This window comes from Salvelinus alpinus, chromosome 19 (assembly GCF_045679555.1).
Source record: "Salvelinus alpinus chromosome 19, SLU_Salpinus.1, whole genome shotgun sequence".
Classification (NCBI taxonomy): Eukaryota; Metazoa; Chordata; class Actinopteri; order Salmoniformes; family Salmonidae; genus Salvelinus; species Salvelinus alpinus.
This window is the reverse complement of record NC_092104.1, coordinates 21,583,407-21,609,662: the sequence shown is the minus strand read 5'-3', so window position 1 is coordinate 21,609,662 and position 26,256 is coordinate 21,583,407. Positions and strand designations below refer to the sequence as shown.

Below are 26,256 nucleotides of genomic sequence, written 5' to 3'. Positions count from 1 at the left end.
GTTGTGCGTCACTACTTCACAGCAGAGGCATTTGAACGTTAGCTTCTTTGTCAGAAATGCCTTCTGGAACATGTGAACTTTCATGTGCCTTAATAAAAAATGTGTATGCCATCTGAAAATATGAATAAAATTGTTAATTTATGAGCCTAGTTGGTTTAGCTACGGAAAAATACTTTCCTGCTAGCCATGACTGGCTGAGATAATGGATCGGCTGGACATGCTGAGAGATGAGTTCGGATTGGTATGCCATGTAGCCCGCTTCTGTCTAGAACATGAGCTAGTCAGTAGGTGTCGGTAATCCTTTCTAACGCTGCTTTTTTGAAAGATATCACGTAGTATTACTGCAAAAGTGTTGTTCTCCACTTTCTGGGGGACCGAGTTTTGAAATCAGTGGAATTCCGGTGGAATTAGAATATGATAACTAAGGAGATGGAGAAAATTCTGGCGTTTGATTGCAAATATTCAGAGGGAGTCGAAAAGAGAACACACAGAAGGCTGTTGTATAAAACACCTGTCTCCGGATTACATTTACATTTAAGTCATTTAGCTGACGCTCTTATCCAGAGCGACTTACAAATTACACGGATGGACGATTCTCCTTCTCTGTCACGGATGCCATGGTTGCCATTAGTTTGAAGATGTAATGGTCCCATGTGGCTCAGTTGGTAGAGCCATACATATTCATCCTGGTCCCCTCGTGGGGAATGAACCCACAACCCTGGCGTTGCAAGCGCCATGCTCTACCAACTGAGCCACACGGGACCATTACATCTTCAAACTAATGGCAACCATGGCATCCGTGACAGAGAAGGAGAATCGTCCATCCGTGTATACGGGTAAGATATTCTAGCTAGCTACATTTTCAGATGTTATACGTTTCTAATTTTGGCAGAAAGTATTTTTCATTTCAAGTTAAAGCATACTGTTAGCTAGCTAGCTAACGTTATCTGTCTCGCTAGCTAACGTTACGTGTATGATCTGTGTACTAATATTATTTGTATCTCAGAGCCATTTGCATTGCTAGTTATAGCCTAATGTTAGCTAACTAGCTAACATTGAAGCTGGTTGCCTGCAGATTCATGCAAGTAGTAACGTCATAGGTTGGGATTATGGTTCATTGTTTAGCTAGCTAGCTAGAAAGCTACATGTCTTAACAAAACACTCTACTATGCAAGTAACAATTTCACTATATAAGTAACAATTTCACTATATCTTCTGTATCCTGTGCATGTGACAAATTCAACTTCAATTCTATTTGATATATTATGTGTTAACCAGAGACGGTAATGTGAAGAACATGACCTGCACCAAAGTCAAATTAGGATATAACGTTAGGCAACTGTGTCCATGTTCTAAAATTCTCAGGTCGAATTCCCTGCTTTTATTTCATCACACTCACAATCATAAGCTATTTTCTGTAATTGGCTCGCCATTAATTTCCTGTAATAATGAAGTCGAATGAGCTAAAGTGAAGATGTTGTCATCTACATGATATGGTCATTATTTGAACTGGCTAACCAGCTAACTTAACATTAGCTAGTTAGCTAGAAACGAACCAAAACATTGTTTAGACAGTTGCTTTTAGTTGCCTGGTTTGATAGATTGACATACAGTACAAGTCAAAGGTTTGGACACACCAACTCATTCAGGATTTTTCTTTATTTTTACTATTTTCTACATTGTAGAATAATAGTGAAGACATCAAAACTATGAAATAACACATATGGAATCATGTAGTAACCAAGAAAGTGTAAAGTAGCAACCCTTTGCCTTGATGACAGCTTTGCACACTCTTGGCATTCTCTCAACCAGCTTCATGAGGTAGTCACCTGGAATGCATTTCAATTAACAGGTGTGTCTTGTTAAAAGTTAATTTGTGGAATTATTTCCTTCTTAATGCGTTTGAGCCAATCAGTGTTGTGACAAGGTAAGGGTGGTATACAGAAGATAGTCCCAATTGGTAAAAGACCAAGTCCATAATATGTCAAGAACAGCTCAAATAAGCAAAGAGAAACGACAGTTCACTATTACTTTAAAACATGAAGGTCAGTCAATCCGGAAAATTTCAAGAACTTTGAAAGTTTCTTCATGTGCAGTCGCAAAAACCATCAAGCGCTATGATGAAACTGGCTCTCATGAGCACCGCCACAGAAAAGGAAGACCCAGAGTTACCTCTGCTGCAGAGGATAAGTTCATTAGAGTTACCAGACTCAAAAATTGCAGCCCAAAAAATTTTTTCACAGAGTTCAAGTAACAGACACTTCTCAACATCAACTGTTCAGAGGAGACTGAGTGAATCAGGCCTTCATTTACATTTTTTTACATTTTAGTCATTTAGCAGACGCTCTTATCCAGAGCGACTTACAGTAGAGTGCATACATTTTATTACATTTTTTACATACTGAGACAAGGATATCCCTACCGGCCAAGAGCAGACGCTCTTATCCAGAGCGACTTACAGTAGAGTGCATACATTTTATTAAATTTTTACATACTGAGACAAGGATATCCCTACCGGCCAAACCCTCCCTACCGGCCAAACCCTCCCTAACCCGGACGACGCTATGCCAATTGTGCGTCGCCCCACGGATCTCCCGGTTGCGGCCAGCTGCGACAGAGCCTGGGCGCGAACCCAGCCCAGCCTGGGCGCGAACCCAGAGACTCTGGTGGCGCAGCTAGCACTGCGATGCAGTGCCCTAGACCACTGCGCCACCCGGGAGACTTCATGATAGAATTGCTGCAAAGAAACCACTACTAAAGGACACAAATAATAATAAGAGACTTGCTTGGGCCAAGAAACACTAACAATGGACATTAGACAGTGAAAATCTGTCTTTTGGTCTGATGAGTCCAAATTTGAGATTTTGAGTTCCAACCACCGTGTCTTTGTGAGACGCAGAGTAGGTGAATGGATTATCTCCTCATATGTAGTTCCCACTGTGAAGCATGGAGGAGGAGGTGTGATGGTGTGGGGATGCCTGTCTGTGATTTATTCAGGATTCAAGGCACACTTAACCAGCATGGCTACCACATCACTCTGCAGCGATACGCCATCCCATCTGGTTTGCGCTTTAGTGGGACTATCATTTGTTTTTCAACAGGACAATGACCCAACACATCTCCAGGCTGTGTAAGGGCTATTTGATCAAGAGGGAAAGTGATGGAGTACTGCATAAGATGACCTGGCCTCCACAATCACCCGACCTCAACTGAATTGAGATGGTTTAGGATAAGTTGGACCACAGAGTGAGGGAAGAGCTGCCAACAAGTGCTCAGCATATGTGGGAACGTCTTCAAGACGGTTGGAAAAGCATTCCAAGTGAAGCTGGTTGAGAGAATGCCAAGAGTGTGCAAAGCTGGCATCAAGGCAACGGGTGGCTACTTTGAAGAATCTCAAATATAACATATATTTTGATTTGTTTAACACTTTTTTGGTTACTACATGATTCCATGTGTGTTATTTCATAGTTTTTATGTTTTCACTATTATTCTACAATGTATAAAATAGTAAAAATAAAGAAAAACCCTGGAATGAGTTGGTGTGTCCAAACTTTTGACTGGTACTGTATACTAAATTCATTTTTAAATGGGTGGATTTATTGATGTTAAAACAAAATACACTAGTTATACTATTCTGGACCACCAGGCTGCTGATGTCGGACCACAATAGAATATCAATGATGTCACTGCGACAACTGTAGATAGACCTAGTATTAACCAGCCTTTAGTCTTCAAATCTTTGGTTGTTTAATACATGGCCTCATATGTGAATCCTTAAAGAGCTGGGTGGGGCTAAAGCTTAAGAGGGTGTGAACGATGCTGAATGGGTGTAGACAAAGAAGAGCTCTCAAGTAGGTTTACCAAAACTTTCAAGTGGATTTTCTCAAAAGTGAGGTTACAAGTTTATCAACTTTCAAAGCAAAAATACTTTCCCACTGTTCCTCAACTGTGGTTGTAGTGTATTATATACCATTTCTAGCTCTGAGTCTCTACTTTTATTCAATGTAAAAAACACATTTTCAAATTTTGCCACATAAGACCGAATTGAGCCGGTGGGTTACATTTGAAGAGGAAACTTATAGGATATGTGAAGCCATGCGAAGAGGGAAGTTATAGGATATGTGAAGCTATGCGAAGAGGAAAGTTATAGGATATGTGAAGCCATGTGAAGAGGAAAGTTATAGGATATGTGAAGCCATGTGAAGGGGAAAGTTATAGGATATGTGAAGCCATGTGAAGAGGAAAGTTATAGGATATGTGAAGCCATGTGAAGAGGAAACTTATAGGATATGTGAAGCCATGCGAAGAGGGAAGTTATAGGATATGTGAAGCCATGCAAAGAGGAAAGTTATAGGATATGTGAAGCCATGCGAAGAGGAAAGTTATAGGATATGTGAAGCCATGCGAAGAGGAAAGTTATAGGATATGTGAAGCCATGCGAAGAGGAAAGTTATAGGATATGTGAAGCCATGCGAAGAGGAAAGTTATAGGATATGTGAAGCCATGCGAAGAGGAAAGTTATAGGATATGTGAAGCCATGCGAAGATGAAAGTTATAGGATATGTGAAGCCATGCGAAGATGAAAGTTATAGGATATGTGAAGCCATGTGAAGAGGAAAGTTATAGGATATGTGAAGCCATGTGAAGAGGAAAGTTATAGGATATGTGAAGCCATGTGAAGGGGAAAGTTATAGGATATGTGAAGCCATGCGAAGAGGAAAGTTATAGGATATGTGAAGCCATGCGAAGAGGAAAGTTATAGGATATGTGAAGCCATGCGAAGAGGAAAGTTATAGGATATGTGAAGCCATGCGAAGAGGAAAGTTATAGGATATGTGAAGCCATGCGAAGAGGAAAGTTATAGGATATGTGAAGCCATGCGAAGAGGAAAGTTATAGGATATGTGAAGCCATGCGAAGAGGAAAGTTATAGGATATGTGAAGCCATGTGAAGAGGAAAGTTATAGGATATGTGAAGCCATGTGAAGATGAAAGTTATAGGATATGTGAAGCCATGCGAAGAGGAAAGTTATAGGATATGTGAAGCCATGTGAAGAGGAAAGTTATAGGATATGTGAAGCCATGTGAAGAGGAAAGTTATAGGATATGTGAAGCCATGTGAAGAGGAAAGTTATAGGATATGTGAAGCCATGTGAAGAGGAAAGTTATAGGATATGTGAAGCCATGTGAAGAGGAAAGTTATAGGATATGTGAAGCCATGTGAAGAGGAAAGTTATAGGATATGTGAAGCCATGTGAAGAGGAAAGTTATAGGATATGTGAAGCCATGTGAAGAGGAAACTTATAGGATATGTGAAGCCATGTGAAGAGGAAACTTATAGGATATGTGAAGCCATGTGAAGAGGAAAGTTATAGGATATGTGAAGCCATGTGAAGATGAAAGTTATAGGATATGTGAAGCCATGCGAAGATGAAAGTTATAGGATATGTGAAGCCATGCGAAGATGAAAGTTATAGGATATGTGAAGCCATGTGAAGAGAAAAGTTATAGGATATGTGAAGCCATGTGAAGAGGAAACTTATAGGATATGTGAAGCCATGTGAAGAGGAAAGTTATAGGATATGTGAAGCCATGTGAAGAGAAAAGTTATAGTATATGTGAAGCCATGTGAAGAGGAAACTTATAGGATATGTGAAGCCATGTGAAGAGGAAAGTTATAGGATATGTGAAGCCATGTGAAGATGAAAGTTATAGGATATGTGAAGCCATGTGAAGATGAAAGTTATAGGATATGTGAAGCCATGTGAAGAGGAAACTTATAGGATATGTGAAGCCATGTGAAGATGAAAGTTATAGGATATGTGAAGCCATGTGAAGAGGAAAGTTATAGGATATGTGAAGCCATGTGAAGAGGAAAGTTATAGGATATGTGAAGCCATGTGAAGATGAAAGTTATAGGATATGTGAAGCCATGTGAAGAGGAAAGTTATAGGATATGTGAAGCCATGTGAAGAGGAAAGTTATAGGATATGTGAAGCCATGTGAAGAGGAAAGTTATAGGATATGTGAAGCAATGTGAAGATGAAAGTTATAGGATATGTGAAGCTATGTGAAGAGGAAAGTTATAGGATATGTGAAGCCATGTGAAGAGGAAGTTATAGGATATGTGAAGCCATGTGAAGATGAAAGTTATAGGATATGTGAAGCCATGTGAAGAGGAAAGTTATAGGATATGTGAAGCCATGTGAAGATGAAAGTTATAGGATATGTGAAGCCATGCGAAGAGGAAACTTATAGGATATGTGAAGCCATGCGAAGAGGAAAGTTATAGGATATGTGAAGCCATGTGAAGATGAAAGTTATAGGATATGTGAAGCCATGTGAAGATGAAAGTTATAGGATATGTGAAGCCATGTGAAGATGAAAGTTATAGGATATGTGAAGCCATGCGAAGAGGAAAGTTATAGGATATGTGAAGCCATGTGAAGAGGAAAGTTATAGGATATGTGAAGCCATGTGAAGAGGAAAGTTATAGGATATGTGAAGCCATGTGAAGAGGAAAGTTATAGGATATGTGAAGCCATGTGAAGTGGAAAGTTATAGGATATGTGAAGCCATGTGAAGAGGAAAGTTATAGGATATGTGAAGCCATGTGAAGAGGGAAAATTATAGGATATGTGAAGCCATGTGAAGAGGAAAGTTATAGGATATGTGAAGCCATGCGAAGATGAAAGTTATAGGATATGTGAAGCCATGTGAAGAGGAAAGTTATAGGATATGTGAAGCCATGCGAAGATGAAAGTTATAGGATATGTGAAGCCATGCGAAGATGAAAGTTATAGGATATGTGAAGCCATGCGAAGAGGAAGGTTATAGGATATGTGAGGCCATGCAAAGATGAAAGTTCTAGGATATGTGAAGCCATGTTATGGGATGTACTAGATGAGGCTGGACACTGATAGAGTACCTGATCCGTTGCGGTTCTCAGGGTGTGTGTGAGACAGGTAATCTCCGAAAGCTCTGGCTGCTCTGCAAAGAGAAGCACAACACAACACTCTGATTAGCACTGGACCACTGGCTGCCTGACTCTCCACGTGAGCCTGACTGGCTGCCTGTCTGTCTGTCTGCCTCTCACTGGGAGGCTGCCTGCCTGTCTGTCTCTCACCGTGAGCCTGACTGGCTGCCTGTCTGTCTGCCTCTAACTGTGAGGCTGCCTGCCTGTCTGTCTCTCACCGTGAGCCTGACTGGCTGCCTGTCTGCCTCTCACTGGGAGGCTGCCTGCCTGTCTGTCTCTCACAGGGAGCTTGCTGACTCCAACAGAGAGTGACTCACCACTCACTAGACCAAGACATCTCCTACTCAATAACAGCATCCCAAATGGCACCCTATTCCCTATATAGTGTACTACTTTTAACCAATAAGGTGTCATTTTGGAAGTAACCAGTGTTTTATGATTGTCCCACCAAATAATTGAATAACCTGAACATTTGTCTCATTAGCTTTCCATCCAATTGGCAACAAATTTTCATGCAAATATTCCAAAATATGCGCATTTTCCCAACAGAGACGTGTTTGTATCAAATTGACTTGAATTCAAACACGGTGCTGATGACGTAGGGCGAAGAAGAGAACATTTTTTTTTGCTAAACAAGTCCCATGTACCGGATAAAAAATATATGTTTAAATTGATTTCCATCCAATTTTCAACTCCCACAAAAAGAGATTATTATTATGGGCAAAAGAGCTAGATGATTTATCAAACCGAAGCCAAGCATCGATTATCAAGTCACCAGAATAAGCCTCGATATTTATTGGAAAGGAGCATCAAGCGCATCACCTTGCACTTTCACCACCCTGATAAATTCATAATTATATATTTAATCTGTAGCCTAATAAACTGCATGCTTTCCCGATTAGTCGTAGTGGTGCGCATAAAAGCGTCACAAAAAGCGTATTTTGTCTAGAGTATTTTGTTTTGACGACAATTGGAAATTAGGCCTGTCATTACATTTTTCATCTGACATGTACTTTACCCGCATAAAAAGGTTGAACGGAAACCTGGTTAGTACCTTGGTTTTACTCGGATTTCCCTATGGAACTGTCTTCTTCAACCGAAACTACTCGAGGTCTCTTGACGCTGGTGTTCTATCTATACATTCCGAACATGTTCATGACACGTGCCGAAACCATTATTTTGAGTGTGAAATCCAATATGCAGGTGTGTTCCAGACCGGTTTGATATGATTCCTCGCTCTTGTACACGGCTCTAGGGCCACACATATGAGTGGCGATAGTACAGTCGGGGAGTAAACCCTTTCACATTTACACACACACACAGACAGCGGGAGGGGAGAATTGCCATGGAGAGTGTAAAGAGGGATATGGGAGGCTGAGTATGTACATGAGTTCAATCTATACCTTCATCAAACAAAAAAGCACTTATTTCATGTGTCATAAATTGCATCTCCCCTGTGGTTCACTGAAGTGGGTCTGGGGATGGATTTGCAATATGAAACAAAAGATGTGTGCAATTCTTTCTCCAGCTTTCATCCTACATAATATGGCCCAACATGTACTGTACCACACACATCATCAGGGTAATTTTGTGTTTGTTCTATTGTTCTTACTCTCTTAATTGGCAACAGAAGATAACATGGTCAGCTGTACTATGTTGTTTAATAACTCTCCCACACAAACACATTTCTATAGCAAGTACTCCCACATAGCTATGCATACTGCACATAATGTAGGCTAGAGACAAGAGAGGATATGGGCTAACACAAGCAATGCACGTGTGTGTGTACACACAGTATATATACACACACAAAGACACGCATGCACACAAACACGCACGCATGCACACACACACACATACACACCTACAGCAATACACATTCCCACAGTCAGTGAGTTGTGCTGGCTGGTGTTGGGCAGTCTGTACACATCTCTGTGTGGATGCTGCTCTGAAATGCCATGCCGCCCTCCCTGCTACGACACACACTCTAACTAATTAAATATGAAGTAGCAAGTGCAGCAGCAGAGGAGAGAGAGAGAGAGAGAGAGAGAGAGAGAGAGAGAGAGAGAGAGAGAGAGAGAGAGAGAGAGAGAGAGAGAGAGAGAGAGAGAGAGAGAGAGAGAGAGAGAGAGAGAGAGAGGAATGCTTTCATCCCTTATCTCTCTGGCTCTCCACTCATTCCTATAAACATTCTAAAGTGCTGTGTATAAAGGTAATGGGGAGGACCACACACATCCAAGACGACCACTTCCAGAGGACAAACTAGCTACTGTCATGGAGCCAATTGTGGAACTACTATGTGTAACAGTGTTCCTTCTATCCCTATCCTCGCCCCAACCTGGGCTTGAACAAGGGGCCCTCTCAACACATCGACAACAGTCACCCTTTGAAGCATCATTACCTATCGCTCCACAAAAGCCGCAGCTCTTGCAGAGCAAGGGAAACAACTACTTCAAGTAAGTGACGTCAGCAATTGAAATACTACTACCGCACACCACTAACTAACTAGCCATTTCACACCGGTTACATATGGTCCAATACAACAACAACAACTGATATTTCGCTGATACTAGTCCAGCCTGCATTGCAATCATGCCCAACAGCAGTAAACCCATTCCATCATGTACTTCCCCCAACTCATAGAATTATATATAAAATCCTTAATTATAGGAGCTCTATGGCTCAACTCATATCTGTGGCTTCCTTCCTTATGCTCCGTAAATGTTAATGTCTCTGCATCTCAAGGACAGTCCACAGAGAACCAGAGACAGTATGTAGATTCAAGCGTAAGCCAATTACACAGCCACCATATTAATACATTTCTTTTTTCCCCAGCACTTTGAACATCGATTAAAAACCACAAAAGAAAACTCAGTGGGGAAGTATTAAGACATTCATTAGAGAGAAGAGTGGCATAGTTAGATAGGAGAAGTGTACCACCCCCATGTATCTCTCTGTCTCCATCCCAAATGGCACCCTAGTCCCCTTACAGTGACTTGGTCAAAAGTAGTGCACTATATAGGGAACAGGTTGTCATTTTGGACGTATCGTCTGTGTGCCTTGCCTTGCTCTGCCCTCACGTTGTCTGCTCTACTGTCTGGCAGATTGTATTGTGCTTTTATGAGCAAAGATTCCTGCATGTTTTCAGCCATGTGACGAGGGGAGCGAAGGGAGGGGGGAGACGAGTGGGCCGGGGAAACAGGAAGACAATGACAGGGGGGTGATGTGTTTAAACAACATAAATAGAAAGCAGGAATGATAAGGATGAGAGGTTTATTAAAGGAAAAAAGCGGAGAAAAGAATTGAAGAAAGGAGATGTACTGTACTATGTAAACCCTAAATGCATGTTCTGTAAAAGCAGGGCAAATGCAGTGCCTTGCAAAAGTATGCATCCCCCTTGGCGTTTTTCCTATTTTGTTGCATTACAAACTGTAATTTAAATTGATTTTTATTTGGATTTCATGTAATGGACATACACAAAATAGTCCAAATTGGTGAAGTGAAATGAAAAAAATAACTTATTTCAAAAAATTCTAAAACATTTTTTACGGAAAATGTGAAGCCCCTAAATTAGCTATGAAGCCCCTAAATAAGATCTGGTGCAACCAATTACCTTCAGAAGTCACATAATTAGTTAAATAAAGTCCACCTGTGTGCAATCTAAGTGTCACATGATCTCAGTATATATACACCTGTTCCGAAAGGCCCCAGAGTCTGCAACATCACTAAGAAAGGGGCACCACCAAGCAAGCGGCGCCATGAAGACCAAGGAGCTCTCCAAACAGGTCAGGGACAAAGTTGTGGAAAAGTACATATCAGGGTCGGGTTATAAAAAATATCAGAAACTTTGAACATCCCACGGAGCACCATTAAATCCATTATTTAAAAATGGAAAGAATATGGCACCACAACAAACCTGCCAGGAGAGGGCCGCCCACCAAAACTCATGGACCAGGCAAGGAGGGCATTAATCAGAGAAGCAACAAAGAGACCAAAGATAACCCTGAAAGAGCTGCAAAGCTCCACAGCGGAGATTGGAGTAACTGTCCATAGGACCACTTTAAGCCCCCAGATGTGCCCTGGACACCATATGTGAATTGATCTTCAGAGTTCGTACTGTTAGGTGACCTAAGCTGGGATATGCTTAACACCCCGGCCGTGCTGCCATCTAAACTAGATGCCCTCAATCTCACACAAATTATCATGGAACCTACCAGGTACAACCCTAAACCCGTACACACGGGCACCCTCAGAGATATCATCCTGACGAACCTGCCCTCTAAATACACCTCTGCTGTCTTCAACCAGGATCTCAGCGATCACTGCCTCATTGCCTGCGTCCGTAATGGGTCCGCGGTCAAACAATCACCCCTCATTGTCATGTTTTGTCATTGATTATCATGTCTTGTCCCTGTGCTTCCCTTCTATTCGTTTCCCTCTGCTGGTCTTATTAGGTTCTTTCCCTCTTTCTATCCCTCTCTCTCCCCCTCTCTCTCTCCCTCTCTCGCTCTCTCTCTCTATCGTTCCGTTCCTGCTCCCAGCTGTTCCTCATTCTCCTAACTACCTCATTTACTCTTTCACACCTGTCCCCTATTTTGCCCTCTGATTAGAGTCCCTATTTCTCCCTCTGTTTTCCGCTTCTGTCCTTGTCGGATCCTTGTTTGATGTTTGCTGTTCTGTGTCCTTGTTCCGCCCTGTCGTGTTTTTGCCTTCTTCAGATGCTGCGTGTGAGCAGGTGTCTATGTCAGCTACGGCCTGTGCCTTCCCGAAGCGACCTGCAGTCTGTGGTCGCGTCTCCAGTCGTTCCTCTCTACTGACGAGAGGATTTCAGTTTTCCTGTTTTGGATTTACCTAAGATAATATCCAGGAGTATCGTTTTTTGTTTAAGACTGGAATAAAGACTCTGTTTCTATTAAGTCGCTTTTGGGTCCTCATTCACCAGCATAACAGAAGGATCCGATCAAGAATGGACCCAGCGACTACGGATTCTCGCAACACTGCCGTCGAGTTCCAGGGAGCAATGCTCGGCAGACACGAGCAGGAATTGTCTGCTGCTCGTCATGCCGTTGAGACCCTGGCCGCTCAGGTCTCCGACCTCTCAGGACAGTTTCAGAGTCTTCGTCTCGTGCCACCAGCTACTTCCTGGTCTTCCGAGTCTCCGGAACCTAGGGTTAATAACCCACCATGTTACTCTGGGCAGCCCACTGAGTGTCGCTCCTTTCTCACCCAGTGTGATATTGTGTTCTCTCTCCAGCCCAACACATACTCAAGAGAGAGAGCTCGGATCGCTTACGTCATATCACTCCTTACTGGTCGGGCTCGGGAGTGGGGCACAGCTATCTGGGAGGCAAGGGCTGAGTGTTCTAACGATTATCAGAACTTTAAAGAGCAGATGATACGGGTTTTTGATCGTTCAGTTTTTGGGAAGGAGGCTTCCAGGGCCCTGGCTTCCCTATGTCAAGGTGATCGATCCATAACGGATTACTCTATAGAGTTTCGCACTCTTGCTGCCTCCAGTGACTGGAACGAGCCGGCGTTGCTCGCTCGTTTTCTGGAGGGACTCCACGCTGAGGTTAAGGATGAGATTCTCTCCCGGGAGGTTCCTTCCAGCGTGGACTCTTTGATTGCACTCGCCATCCGCATAGAACGACGGGTAGATCTTCGTCACCGAGCTCGTGGAAGAGAGCTCGCGTTAACGGTGTTCCCCCTCTCCGCATCTCAACCATCTCCTCCCACCGGCTCAGAGACTGAGTCCATGCAGCTGGGAGGTATTCGCATCTCGACTAAGGAGAGGGAACGGAGAATCACCAACCGCCTTTGCCTCTATTGCGGTTCTGCTGGACATTTTGTCATGTCATGTCCAGTAAAAGCCAGAGCTCATCAGTAAGCGGAGGGCTACTGGTGAGCGCTACTACTCAGGTCTCTCCATCAAGATCCTGTACTACCTTGTCGGTCCATCTACGCTGGACCGGTTCGGCTGCTTCCTGCAGTGCCTTGATAGACTCTGGGGCTGAGGGTTGTTTTATGGACGAAGCATGGGCTCGGAAACATGACATTCCTCTCAGACAGTTAGGGAAGCCCACGCCCATGTTCGCCTTAGATGGTAGTCTTCTCCCCAGTATCAGATGTGAGACACTACCTTTAACCCTCACAGTATCTGGTAACCACAGTGAGACCATTTCCTTTTTGATTTTTCGTTCACCTTTTACACCTGTTGTTTTGGGTCATCCCTGGCTAGTATGTCATAATCCTTCTATTAATTGGTCTAGTAATTCTATCCTATCCTGGAACGTTTCTTGTCATGTGAAGTGTTTAATGTCTGCTATCCCTCCTGTTTCTTCTGTCCCCTCTTCTCAGGAGGAACCTGGTGATTTGACAGGAGTGCCGGAGGAATATCATGATCTGCGCACGGTCTTCAGTCGGTCCAGAGCCAACTCTCTTCCTCCTCACCGGTCGTATGATTGTTGTATTGATCTCCTTCCGGGGACCACTCCCCCTCGGGGTAGACTATACTCTCTGTCGGCTCCCGAACGTAAGGCTCTCGAGGATTATCTGTCTGTTTCTCTCGACGCCGGTACCGTGGTGCCTTCTTCCTCTCCCGCCGGAGCGGGGTTTTTTTTTGTTAAGAAGAAGGACGGTACTCTGCGCCCCTGCGTGGATTATCGAGGGCTGAATGACATAACGGTTAAGAATCGTTATCCGCTTCCCCTTATGTCGTCAGCCTTCGAGATTCTGCAGGGAGCCAGGTTCTTTACTAAGTTGGACCTTCGTAACGCTTACCATCTCGTGCGCATCAGAGAGGGGGACGAGTGGAAAACGGCGTTTAACACTCCGTTAGGGCATTTTGAATACCGGGTTCTGCCGTTCGGTCTCGCTAATGCTCCAGCTGTCTTTCAGGCATTAGTTAATGATGTACTGAGAGACATGCTGAACATCTTTGTTTTCGTTTACCTTGACGATATCCTGATTTTTTCACCGTCACTCGAGATTCATGTTCAGCACGTTCGACGTGTACTCCAGCGCCTTTTAGAGAATTGTCTCTACGTGAAGGCTGAGAAGTGCGCCTTTCATGTCTCCTCTGTCACATTTCTCGGTTCTGTTATTTCCGCTGAAGGCATTCAGATGGATCCCGCTAAGGTCCAGGCTGTCAGCGATTGGCCCGTTCCTAAGTCACGTGTCGAGTTGCAGCGCTTTCTCGGTTTCGCTAATTTCTATCGGCGTTTCATTCGTAATTTCGGTCAAGTGGCTGCCCCTCTCACAGCTCTGACTTCTGTCAAGACGTGCTTTAAGTGGTCCGGTTCCGCCCAGGGAGCTTTTGATCTCCTCAAGAAGCGTTTTACATCCGCTCCTATCCTTGTTACTCCTGACGTCACTAAACAATTCATTGTCGAGGTTGACGCTTCAGAGGTGGGCGTGGGAGCCATTCTGTCCCAGCGCTTCCATTCTGACGATAAGGTCCATCCTTGCGCTTATTTTTCTCATCGCCTGTCGCCATCGGAACGCAACTATGATGTGGGTAACCGCGAACTGCTCGCCATCCGCTTAGCCATAGGCGAATGGCGACAGTGGTTGGAGGGGGCGACCGTCCCTTTTGTCGTTTGGACTGACCATAAGAACCTTGAGTACATCCGTTCTGCCAAACGACTTAATGCACGTCAAGCTCGTTGGGCGTTGTTTTTCGCTCGTTTCGAGTTCGTGATTTCTTATCGCCCGGGAAATAAGAACACCAAGCCTGATGCCTTATCCCGTCTCTTTAGTTCTTCTGTGGCTTCTACCGACCCTGAGGGGATTCTCCCTGAAGGGCGTGTTGTCGGGTTGACTGTCTGGGGAATTGAGAGACAGGTAAAGCAAGCACTCACTCACACTGCGTCGCCGCGCGCTTGTCCTAGTAACCTTCTGTTCGTTCCTGTCTCTACTCGTCTGGCTGTTCTTCAGTGGGCTCACTCTGCCAAGTTAGCTGGCCACCCCGGCGTTCGGGGTACGCTTGCTTCTATTCGCCAGCGGTTTTGGTGGCCTACTCAGGAGCGTGACACGCGCCGTTTCGTGGCTGCTTGTTCGGACTGCGCGCAGACTAAGTCAGGTAACTCTCCTCCTGCCGGTCGTCTCAGACCGCTTCCCATTCCTTCTCGACCATGGTCTCACATCGCCTTAGACTTTATTACCGGTCTGCCTTCGTCTGCGGGGAAGACTGTGATTCTTACGGTTGTCGATAGGTTCTCTAAGGCGGCACATTTCATTCCCCTCGCTAAGCTTCCTTCCGCTAAGGAGACGGCACAAATCATCATTGAGAATGTGTTCAGAATTCATGGCCTCCCGTTAGACGCCGTTTCAGACAGAGGCCCGCAATTCACGTCACAGTTTTGGAGGGAGTTCTGTCGTTTGATTGGTGCTTCCGTCAGTCTCTCTTCCGGGTTTCATCCCCAGTCTAACGGTCAAGCAGAAAGGGCCAATCAGTCGATTGGTCGCATATTACGCAGCCTTTCTTTTCGAAACCCTGCGTCTTGGGCAGAACAGCTCCCCTGGGCAGAATACGCTCACAACTCGCTTCCTTCGTCTGCTACCGGGCTATCTCCGTTTCAGAGTAGTCTTGGGTACCAGCCTCCTCTGTTCTCGTCCCAGCTCGCCGAGTCCAGCGTTCCCTCCGCTCAGGCTTTTGTCCAACGTTGTGAGCGCACCTGGAGGAGGGTCAGGTCTGCACTTTGCCGTTACAGGGCGCAGACTGTGAGAGCCGCCAATAAACGTAGGATTAAGAGTCCTAGGTATTGTCGCGGTCAGAGAGTGTGGCTTTCCACTCGTAACCTTCCCCTTACGACAGCTTCTCGCAAGTTGACTCCGCGGTTCATTGGTCCGTTCCGTGTCTCTCAGGTCGTCAATCCTGTCGCTGTGCGACTGCTTCTTCCGCGACATCTTCGTCGCGTCCACCCTGTCTTCCATGTCTCCTGTGTCAAGCCTTTTCTTCGCGCCCCCGTTCGTCTTCCCTCCCCCCCCCCCGTCCTTGTCGAGGGCGCACCTATTTACAAGGTACGGAAGATCATGGACATGCGTTCTCGGGGACGTGGTCACCAGTACTTAGTGGATTGGGAGGGTTACGGTCCTGAGGAGAGGAGTTGGGTTCCATCTCGGGACGTGCTGGACCGTTCGTTGATTGATGATTTCCTCCGTTGCCGCCAGGGTTCCTCCTCGAGTGCGCCAGGAGGCGCTCGGTGAGTGGGGGGGTACTGTCATGTTTTGTCATTGATTATCATGTCTTGTCCCTGTGCTTCCCTTCTATTCGTTTCCCTCTGCTGGTCTTATTAGGTTCTTTCCCTCTTTCTATCCCTCTCTCTCCCCCTCTCTCTCTCCCTCTCTCGCTCTCTCTCTCTATCGTTCCGTTCCTGCTCCCAGCTGTTCCTCATTCTCCTAACTACCTCATTTACTCTTTCACACCTGTCCCCTATTTTGCCCTCTGATTAGAGTCCCTATTTCTCCCTCTGTTTTCCGCTTCTGTCCTTGTCGGATCCTTGTTTGATGTTTGCTGTTCTGTGTCCTTGTTCCGCCCTGTCGTGTTTTTGCCTTCTTCAGATGCTGCGTGTGAGCAGGTGTCTATGTCAGCTACGGCCTGTGCCTTCCCGAAGCGACCTGCAGTCTGTGGTCGCGTCTCCAGTCGTTCCTCTCTACTGACGAGAGGATTTCAGTTTTCCTGTTTTGGATTTACCTAAGATAATATCCAGGAGTATCGTTTTTTGTTTAAGACTGGAATAAAGACTCTGTTTCTATTAAGTCGCTTTTGGGTCCTCATTCACCAGCATAACACTCATCACTGTCAAATGCTCCCTAAAACACTTCAGCGAGCAGGCCTTTCTAATCGACCTGGCCCGGGTATCCTGGGAGGATATTGACCTCATCCCGTCAGTAGAGGATGCCTGGTTTCCTCCGGGCTGGTCATGGGTTCACCTCAGCCACGCTCAAGGTCCTAAATGATATCATAACCTCCATTGATAAAAGAGAGTACTGTGCAGCCGTCTTCATCGACCTGGCCAATGCTTTCGACTCTGTCAATCACCGCATTCTTATCGGCAGACTCAACAGCCTTGGTTTCTCAAATGACTGTCTCGCCTGGTTCACCAACTACTTCTCAGATAGAGTTCAGTGTGTCAAATCGGAGGGCCTGTTGTCCGGACCTCTGGCAGTCTGTATGGTGGTGCCACAGGGTTTAATTCTCGGGCCGACTCTCTTCTCTGTATACATCAATGATGTCGCTCTTGCTGCTGGTGAATCTCTGATCCACCTCTACGCAGATGACACCATTCTGTATACCTCTGGCCCTTCTTTGGACACTGTGTTAACAAACCTCCAGACGAGCTTCAATGCCATACAACACTCCTTCCGTGGCCTCCAACTGCTCTTAAATGCAAGTAAAACTAAACGCATGCTCTTCAACCGATCGCTGCCCGCACCTGCCCGCCCGACTAGCATGACTACTCTGGACGGTTCTGACTTAGCATATGTGGACAACTACAAATACCTAGGTGTCTGTTAAGACTGAACTCTTATTCCAGCCTTACATTAAGCATCTCCAATCCAAAATTACATCTAGAATCGGCTTCCTATTTTGCAACAAATCCTCCTTCACTTATGCTGCTAAACATACCCTCGTAAAACTGACTATCCTACCGATCCTTGACTTCGACGATGTAATTTACAAAATAGCCTCCAACACTCTACTCAGCAAATTGGATGTAGTCTATCACAGTGCCATCCGTTTTGTCACCAAAGCCCCATATACTACCCACCACTGCGACCTGTATGCTCTCGTTGGCTGGCCCTCGCTTCAGATTTGTCGCCAAACCCACTGGCTCCAGGTCATCTATAAGTCTTTGCTAGGTAAAGCCCCGCCTTATCTCAGCTCACTGGTCACCATAGCAACACCCACCCGTAACGCACGCTCCAGCAGGTATATTCCACTGGTCATCCACAAAGCCAACACCTCGTTTGGCCGCCTTTCCTTCCAGTTCTCTGCTGCCAATGACTGGAATGAATTGCAAAAATCACTGAAGATGGAGACTTATATCTCCCTCACCAACTATAAGCATCAGCTGTCAGAGCAGCTTACCGATCATTGCACCTGTACACAGCCCATCTGTAAATAGCCCACCCAACTAAAACTGAAATTCTGAAATTCTTGTAGAAAATCCTGTTTCAGTCTTCCAGAGATTTGAGACTGGGACGGAGGTTCACCTTCCAGCAGGACAATGACCCTAAGCATACTGCTAAAGCAACACTCGAGTGGTTTAAGGGGAAACATTTAAATGTCTTGGAATGGCCTAGTCAAAGCCCAGACCTCAATCCAATAGAGAATCTGTGGTATGACTTAAAGATTGCTGTACACCAGCAGAACCCATCCAACTCTGAAGGAGCTAGAGCAGTTATACCTTGAAGAATGGGCAAAAATCCTAGTGGCTAGATGTGCCAAGCTTATAGAGACATACCCCAAGAGACTTGCAGCTGTAATTAATGCAAAAGGTGGCTCTACAAAGTATTGACTTTGGGGGGGTGAATAGTTATGCACGCTCAAGTTTTCAGTTTTTTTGTGTTATTTCTTGTTTGTTTCACAAGAAAAAATATTTTGCATCTTCAAAGTGGTAGGCATGTTGTGTAAATCAAATGAAACAAACCCCCCCAAAAATCAATTTTAATTTCAGGTTGTAAGACAACAAAATAGGAAAAATGCCAAGGGGGGTGAATGCGTTTGCAAGCCACTGTACCTTGGCTTATCTCTTTGGTTCTGTAGGGTATAAGGGAATAAACACACTCATGTAAACAGTGGCCTGGTCAGACATGAATACTGTAGCCAACAGTGGAGGCTGCTGAGGGGAGGACGGCTCATAATAATGTCTGGAATGGAACAAATGAAATGGCATCAAACACATAAAAACTTTGTGTTTGATATCATTCCACCTATTCTGCTCCAGCCATTGCCATGAGCCCGCCCTCCCCAATTAAGATGCTACCAACCTCCTGTGGTAGCCAAGCCTATACATCAAGCCGCTGTGGTAGCCAAGCCTATACATCAAGCTGCTGTGGTAGCCAAGCCTATACATCAAGCCGCTGTGGTAGCCAAGCCTATACATCAAGCCGCTGTGGTAGCCAAGCCTATACATCAAGCCGCTGTGGTAGCCAAGCCTATACATCAAGCCGCTGTGCCTGGGGATATATACAGTACATACAGTGGGGTGCAATGTAAAGGCATTACACTGATGTGTGCAGAGGGCTGGGACGACAAATACATGAGGGGCCCTAATCAAGGACATGAGTATGGTTACCTGACCTGGAAAAATTCCAGGCCCTAGTTCAAAGCTATAGGGTATATAGGCTATAACTAGGGCCCAGAGTTGTTCCTCATCAGGTTGTCAGGAAGGAATTCTGGCCCTATACATGATATTAAAATAATCTGTGAAAGACAGAAACTAGTAGAGTTCAGCTCCATGAGATAGTGCCTGGATGTGTCTGTCTGAAGCCTCTCTCCTATCTGTGTCAAGGAGCAAGCCTTCTGTGTTCTGGCCCTGGGTGTCTCAGTGAAAAACAAGAGTGTCTCAGGGACACCAAATGAGGCTCTTAAATTACACGTCAGAGTAATTTGGTAAAAGAGGGGCACAGTGTATTCCTCCTCAGCCACTGAATCTCACCACTCAGATCATCTCTCTGAGAGGATGACCTATTTCTGAGACACCCCAAATATCTACATTATCTGTCTCCCTCACTCTCTCTTTCTGAGACACCATCTTCCTCATTCCCGCTCTTACCTTCCTCTCTCCATCTCCCTCAGTCCCTCTCTCTCGTCTTCTCCTCTGAACTCTGTTCTCTCTCCAATACAAGTACACCAAATCGAGTGAAATGAAGTTGAAACAACAAACATCAAGTTGACCACTTAGCGCCTTAGTTTCTTGTCCTCGCTTGTTCACTGTCTCGGGGAGTCAAATGGAAATCTCTGATTTGGCAGGCTTCCCAAGTCCCTGCTGGCTGTTTTCTCAGTCTCACTCTCTACACTGTGGTTGTTAGGTGATTAAATGAATGTTTGTCAGAGTCCGTAAGAAATATTGCTTTGTAATTGGATTAAACCACCAACACTAGATGTAGGAAATCACTGGGTAGTTAACGCCTAGTAGAGTTAATGTGTATTTTGACCACATGCAGATAGTCTCAGTCTGCATCCCAGATGGCACCCTATTCCCTACATACTGTACTACTTTTGATCAAGGCCTGTATAGGGAAAAGGGTGCCATAGGGATGCAGGCTCAGCCCGACTAAGCATAACATGAGAATCATGAGCGCCGTAGCCGCCCAGACAATGAGTATTCAGTGTTAGTTCCTGACCCGCTGTATCCTGCATTCCATCCAGCTTTTCCGCCTGCCGTCGGAGCAACGGTGACATGGGTGTAATTACTCAGATCAATGAGGTCAGGCAGCCTCCCTCGCTCTACAGGCTGTAATCAGAGTAATTACAGCAGATACCTCTCCTCTGCACTGTAATCCCTGCCATACAGAGAGAGAGAGAGGTTTGGGTTGGGTGAAAAGGCTGGTGGCTTAATTAAGAAACATTGGTACTGAGATGGCCTGAGATTCAGACAATAAACACTAGGTGTCAAGCAGACAATTACCCCTCTGTCAGATGTGGCTGTAGGTTCAGCCCTAGGGCACTGTGACTGAGTAATACCAATGTGGTGGGCCAAATGTCACCCTATTCCCTATTCCACTATATAGGGAATAGGGTGCAAGTTCGGACGCACCCATCCGAAGACCAATGTACTGTATCCTATCGGAATACAACTATAGGCTGTTGAACCAGATATTCCTCATATTTATACCATGGCAGCAGAAGCATTTCAGGCTTGTAATGTGGATGTAGAATCCTAGAAGTGCAGTAATAACCAAACCGGGCTAATGGTGACTGTGATGGAGCGATCTCCACTGTGCTGTCCCTGCTGTGGTTAGTACTGCACACTGCCTGGAATGATGAGTGAAGCCATGAAATTACATTGTACCACAGATTCAACCGTTACGTCAACACTTCAGGAGTTCTATTGAGTGCTATACTCAACTGTTTTAGACATAGGATTCCAAAAGTAGAAGGCCGCTGAAAACATTAAAGTGAATGTCAGATGGTGTCAACACATATTTGTATCATAGTTTCCTTACAAATCAAATCTCTGTAAACATTTATGTCATGACAATTAATGTTTAATATGGGATGTAAACTTGAACAAATGCTAAATAAATATGTGAACAAATCAAAACAGACTGATTTTTAAAGAAATTATGCTGCTGATGTCAACTTGATGAAGAGGCAGCAGAGCAGCGGTCCCATCAGGGAGGGATTTAGGCTGGCATTTAGAAAAACAAATATCTCTCCCCTATGTGCCCTAAACTCACACTGCACTGGGAGATATTAAACAGACAAATTGGGTCTTATGAGAAACAAGCCGGGAGGATTCAGAATATACAGCAGGTTAAATACATTTTGGTAGAAAAGATAAATCAATTCACCTTTTGCAATAATATTCCTCCGAATTCTACTAAAAGACCCAGTGTAGTCAAGTGTACACGTATTCCAATGTTACCCGGCCAAACGCATCAATATTTTGTTGCACTGCACAGATCAGTCCATTACCGTGGGGGTATGGATGGACCTCTGGGCTGAAACCACCCTTAGTCCTGTGTCTGCTCTGCGCTGCAACACTCCTGTCTAGCCCATTCTACTGATGAAACCTGCGTTAGTCTAGCCAAGGAAGATTAACAATAGAAAATAACAGAACAGAGGAGACAGTGTCCTGTCTGTGTCCTTAATGTTTTACCTACATTCTAGCAGTACATACATAATATGTGTGGTAAGATATGTCCTGAGTAACACGGGTTAGTTGTCAGAACTACTTGGTGCACGACTCTCTTCTCTGTATACATCAATGATGTCGCTCTTGCTGCTGGTGATTCTCTGATCCACCTCTACGCAGACGACACCATTCTGTATACCCCTGGCCCTTCTCTGGACACTGTGTTAACTAACCTCCAGATGAGCTTCAATGCCATACAACTCTCCTTCCGTGGCCTCCAACTGCTCTTATATGCAAGTAAAACTAAATGCATGCTCTTCAACCGATCGCTGCCCGCACCTGCCCACCCATCCAGCATCACTACTCTGGACGGTTCTGACTTAGAATATGTGGACAATTACAAATACCTAGGTGTCTGGCTAGACTGTAAACTCTTCTTCCAGACTCACATTAAGCATCTCCAATCCAAAATTAAATCTAGAATCGGCTTCCTATTTCGCAACAAAGCATCCTTCACTCATGCTGCCAAACATACACTCGTAAAACTGACCATCCTTCCGATACTCGACTTTGGCGATGTCATTTACAAAATAGCCTCCAACACTCTATTCAACAAATTGGATGCAGTCTATCACAGTGCCATCTGTTTTGTCACCAAAGCCCCATATACTACCCACCACTGCGAGCTGTACTCTCTCCTTGGCTGGCCCTTGCTTCATACTCGTCACCAAACCCACTGACTCCAGGTCATCTACAAGTCTCTGCTAGGTAAAGCCCCGCCTTATCTCAGCTCACTGGTCACCATAGCAGCACCCACCCGTAGCACGCGCTCCAGCAGGTATATCTCACTGGTCACCCCCAAAGCCAATTCTTCCTTTGGGTGCCTTTCCTTCCAGTTCTCTGCTGCCAATGACTGGAATGAACTGCAAAAATCACTGAAGCTGGAGACTCATATCTCCCTCACTAGCTTTAAGCACCAGCTGCCAGAGCAGCTCACAGATCACTGCACCTATACATAGCCCATCTGTAACTAGCCCATCCAACTACCTCATCCCCATACTGTATTTATTTATGCTCCTGTGCACCCCAGTATCTCTACTTGCACATTCATCTTCTGCACATCTACCATTCCAGTGTTTAATTGCTATATTGTAATTACTTCGCCACCATGGCCTATTTATTGCCTTACCTCCCTTATCCTACCTCATTTGCACATACTGTATATACTGTATTACTGACTGTATGTTTGTTTATTCCATGTGTGACTCTGTGTTGTTTTGTGTCGAACTGCTTTGCTTTATCTTGGCCAGGTCGCAGTTGAAAATGAGAACTTGTTCTCAACTAGCCTACCTGATTAAATACAGGTGAAATAAAAAATACAAAAATAAAAATGTTAGCTACAGGGAAACAGTGACCTTCAGCATTCAGTCTCTGCAGATATTCAGAGCTGCAATAGGGTCAGTGGCATTTCTCTCCATAGGTGGCTAAAGCACATATAGTACTTGGCTAAATTAGAACAGCGTTACCAGTCATTTACTTTTGCAGATGTTATCGCAGGTGCAGCGAGAAGCTTGTGTTTCTAGCTCCAACAGTGCAGTGATAATACTTAGCAATACAAAACAATACACACATAATCCCAAAAGTAAAAAGAAAGAAATTAAGAAATATCAGTTTAATAAAGTTTGGGCAGCTTTAAGGGATTCAATTCTTCTAAGCAGATGTAACTTGTCCATTCATTGGCTAGATGCAGTTGTCAAAAGTAGGACTCAACAGTTAATCCAGCCATTCAGACTCAGAGACAAATACACAACGCAGAAGAGATTGGGTATGTTTGTCAGTCAGAGGGATGAAATGGTTTTACACTCGAGGTCCAAACTCATCTGACAACCAATCAGTCAGTGATTGTGATTCTGAGGCAAAAGTGATGTGATACCACACCACCATTACATCAGTGGGTTGTCTAGGCTATCTACGGGTAAAACGGTACACTAAAGCTCTGGGGGATTGCTTCCTGAAGAGCCATAAACACGTCTCGACATCTGTCATAGAAAGAGTGGAAAACATGGCTCTTGGGCCTCAGTCCAATAATATGTATTTGACACTGTGATCAGTTTGATTTATGCTGAGAGAGCGAGAGAGCGAGAGAGCGAGAGAGCGAGAGAGAGAGAGAGAGAGAGAGAGAGAGAGAGAGAGAGAGAGAGAGAGAGAGAGAGAGAGAGATCAATGCCTGCACAGTGAGATCAGTCTATGGGTAACATGACATGGGGTGCTGCAAGTTCTTCTGAAAAGCTCATAATCTTGCAATGTTACATATTACAATATTCAGCACACAGGATTAAGTGACAGCGTCCTGACACATCTGGCACTGTGTGAAAGGTGTGAGGGCATGACTCATGATTCTTCAAGGAAAATAATCACCAAACCTGATGCGTTAGAGATGAGTCATAAACGTTGTGTCATCCCTAATTATAGATCTTGCAACAACAAAAAAGACCAAATTCGGGTTTCATGCTGTTTTGGTGTTTATTGGTCGCATACACATATTTAGAAGATGTTATTGCGGGTGTAGCAAAATGCTTGTGTTCCTAGCTCCACGGTGTGTCATGCCCAAATTCAGGAACGTTTCTTGCTGTTTTGGTGTTTAAATAATAGTGTAGAATACATTTTCTGGCACACTGTAGATCCCAGAGCCTGTTCGTTGGAAAGCTTAAAACAGTTGAAACATTTCAAAAAATGTGTTGTTGCCAACCATGCTACATGCCATTTACAATCAAGGGTTTAGGATTCAATGTTGTGTGCAGTTGATTGGTGGCATTTCATATGCCTTTTCATATCAGATCAAACATTCCTAACTTATCTAAAAAGTATAAAATACTAATAACCCCCTTTAGGCTACTGGGCTTCAAGAAGCTTGATAGTAGGAAGTGTAACGCTCGGAAAAAAAATACAGTAGTCTACAGTACATAAGGAGTGTACAATTAAACCGCTTATTTTACTAACTCTTATTGCTCAAACCATGATGCCAAAAAATCCATAACAGCATGTTCTGTTGCCAAAAAAAGCTGTTACAAATTCCCAATGCTGTCCAAGGACCTGGAAAGATGCATTATCATTGTTGCCTAATACAAATAAAATACAGTAGAGGAATATAATTTACAGGAAGGTAGCTATGACAGCAGATTTAGCCTATCAATGAAATTAAAGAAATCATTGCAATGTAAATACTTTTGTAAAGCAGATATTTGATCACATAACGCCACAGCAGTAAACTGGGAAACAAATATATTATAGGCTAGCATTTGTATATAATTATAACTTTAGTTTCAGCTAGTTTGCTATTACTGCTCGAACAATTCAGCGGAGTCGCTACTTCGCCCGGTAGACGCGTCTACATCAGCACCGTGACATGCACCATGCATCCCTCCAGTTATTATATCAGAGAGCTACGGAGGAGCTCCGGCCCCCGGGCACTCACCTAACTTTTGCGGCCACAGAAGAAATTGCATCGGTCCTTAAAGTCTTTCTTTTGGACCCGGCAGTTCCCATGCTGAAGTGGAAACGACACAAGATAAAAGCCAGATCATTCCACTGATGGGCGATCAGATATGAAGGAAGAAAAACGTTCGTAGAAAAAACGGAGGGAAAGCGGAACCATCGCACCTGGAGAAAAACTCCCCCTTTTCGCTGAGTAATTTTTTAAACCAGTTTTGTTATTTCATACTCATTTAATTTCAATCTATAAAGCTCACGTTAAAGATGGAAAGCTTGTAGTGTGTGACTGCAAGCGCACCAACAGCAGATGCACTGGTGGCTCCTTGCGCGCGGTTGACTGCCTGCCTCTGTTGCGCTCAACTCCTCATTGATTCAACTGAAGCGGAGAGGAATGGACGGACAGGAAGGAAACGACAGCCATAAAAGGACTACACCCCCCCCCCCCCCCCCCCCCTGAAGAAAAAAAAAATAACACACACACACACACACACACAGTCAAGTCACGGAATGACATGACTGTAGCAGGTGAGGGCTGGGTCATTCAGAGCCGTCTATGGAACATACCAGAAGTGTGCTGTTTGAATAGAACAGCCCTAAAAATTGTCAAAGACCCAAGCCACCCCAGTCATAGACTGTTCTCTCTACTACCGCATGGCAAGCGGTACCGGGCTAACCGGGCTCTCTGCGCTGTGTCCCACCCACCACCCGCCAACCCCTATTTTACGCTACTGCTACTCTATGTTCATCATATATGCATAGTCACTTTAACCATATCTACATGTACATACTACCTCAATCAGCCTGACTAACCGGTGTCTGTATGTAGCCTCGCTACTGTATATAGCCTGTCTTTTTACTGTTGTTTTATTTCTTTACCTACCTATTGTTCACTTAATATCTTTTTTTGCACTATTGGTTAGCGCAGAGGTAAGAGGTAAGTAAGCATTTCACTGTAAGGTTGTAAGGTTGTATTCGGTGCACG

General features: G+C 44.5%; 1 protein-coding gene across 1 annotated transcript in view; it reads right to left on the bottom strand.

Annotated features, from left to right (window-relative positions):
• Positions 1-25,634, bottom strand: part of LOC139545128 (NMDA receptor synaptonuclear signaling and neuronal migration factor-like) — a 67,378-nt gene extending 41,744 nt beyond the window's left edge. Inside the window, exons 1-2 of the mRNA XM_071352545.1 lie at positions 25,258-25,634; positions 6,928-6,989 (exon numbers count right to left, since the gene is read on the bottom strand). Coding sequence (XP_071208646.1) covers positions 6,928-6,989; positions 25,258-25,328 — 133 coding nt within the window. The 5' untranslated portion in view covers positions 25,329-25,634. The remainder of the gene's footprint in view (positions 1-6,927; positions 6,990-25,257) is intronic.
• Positions 25,635-26,256: the final 622 nt, after the last annotated feature.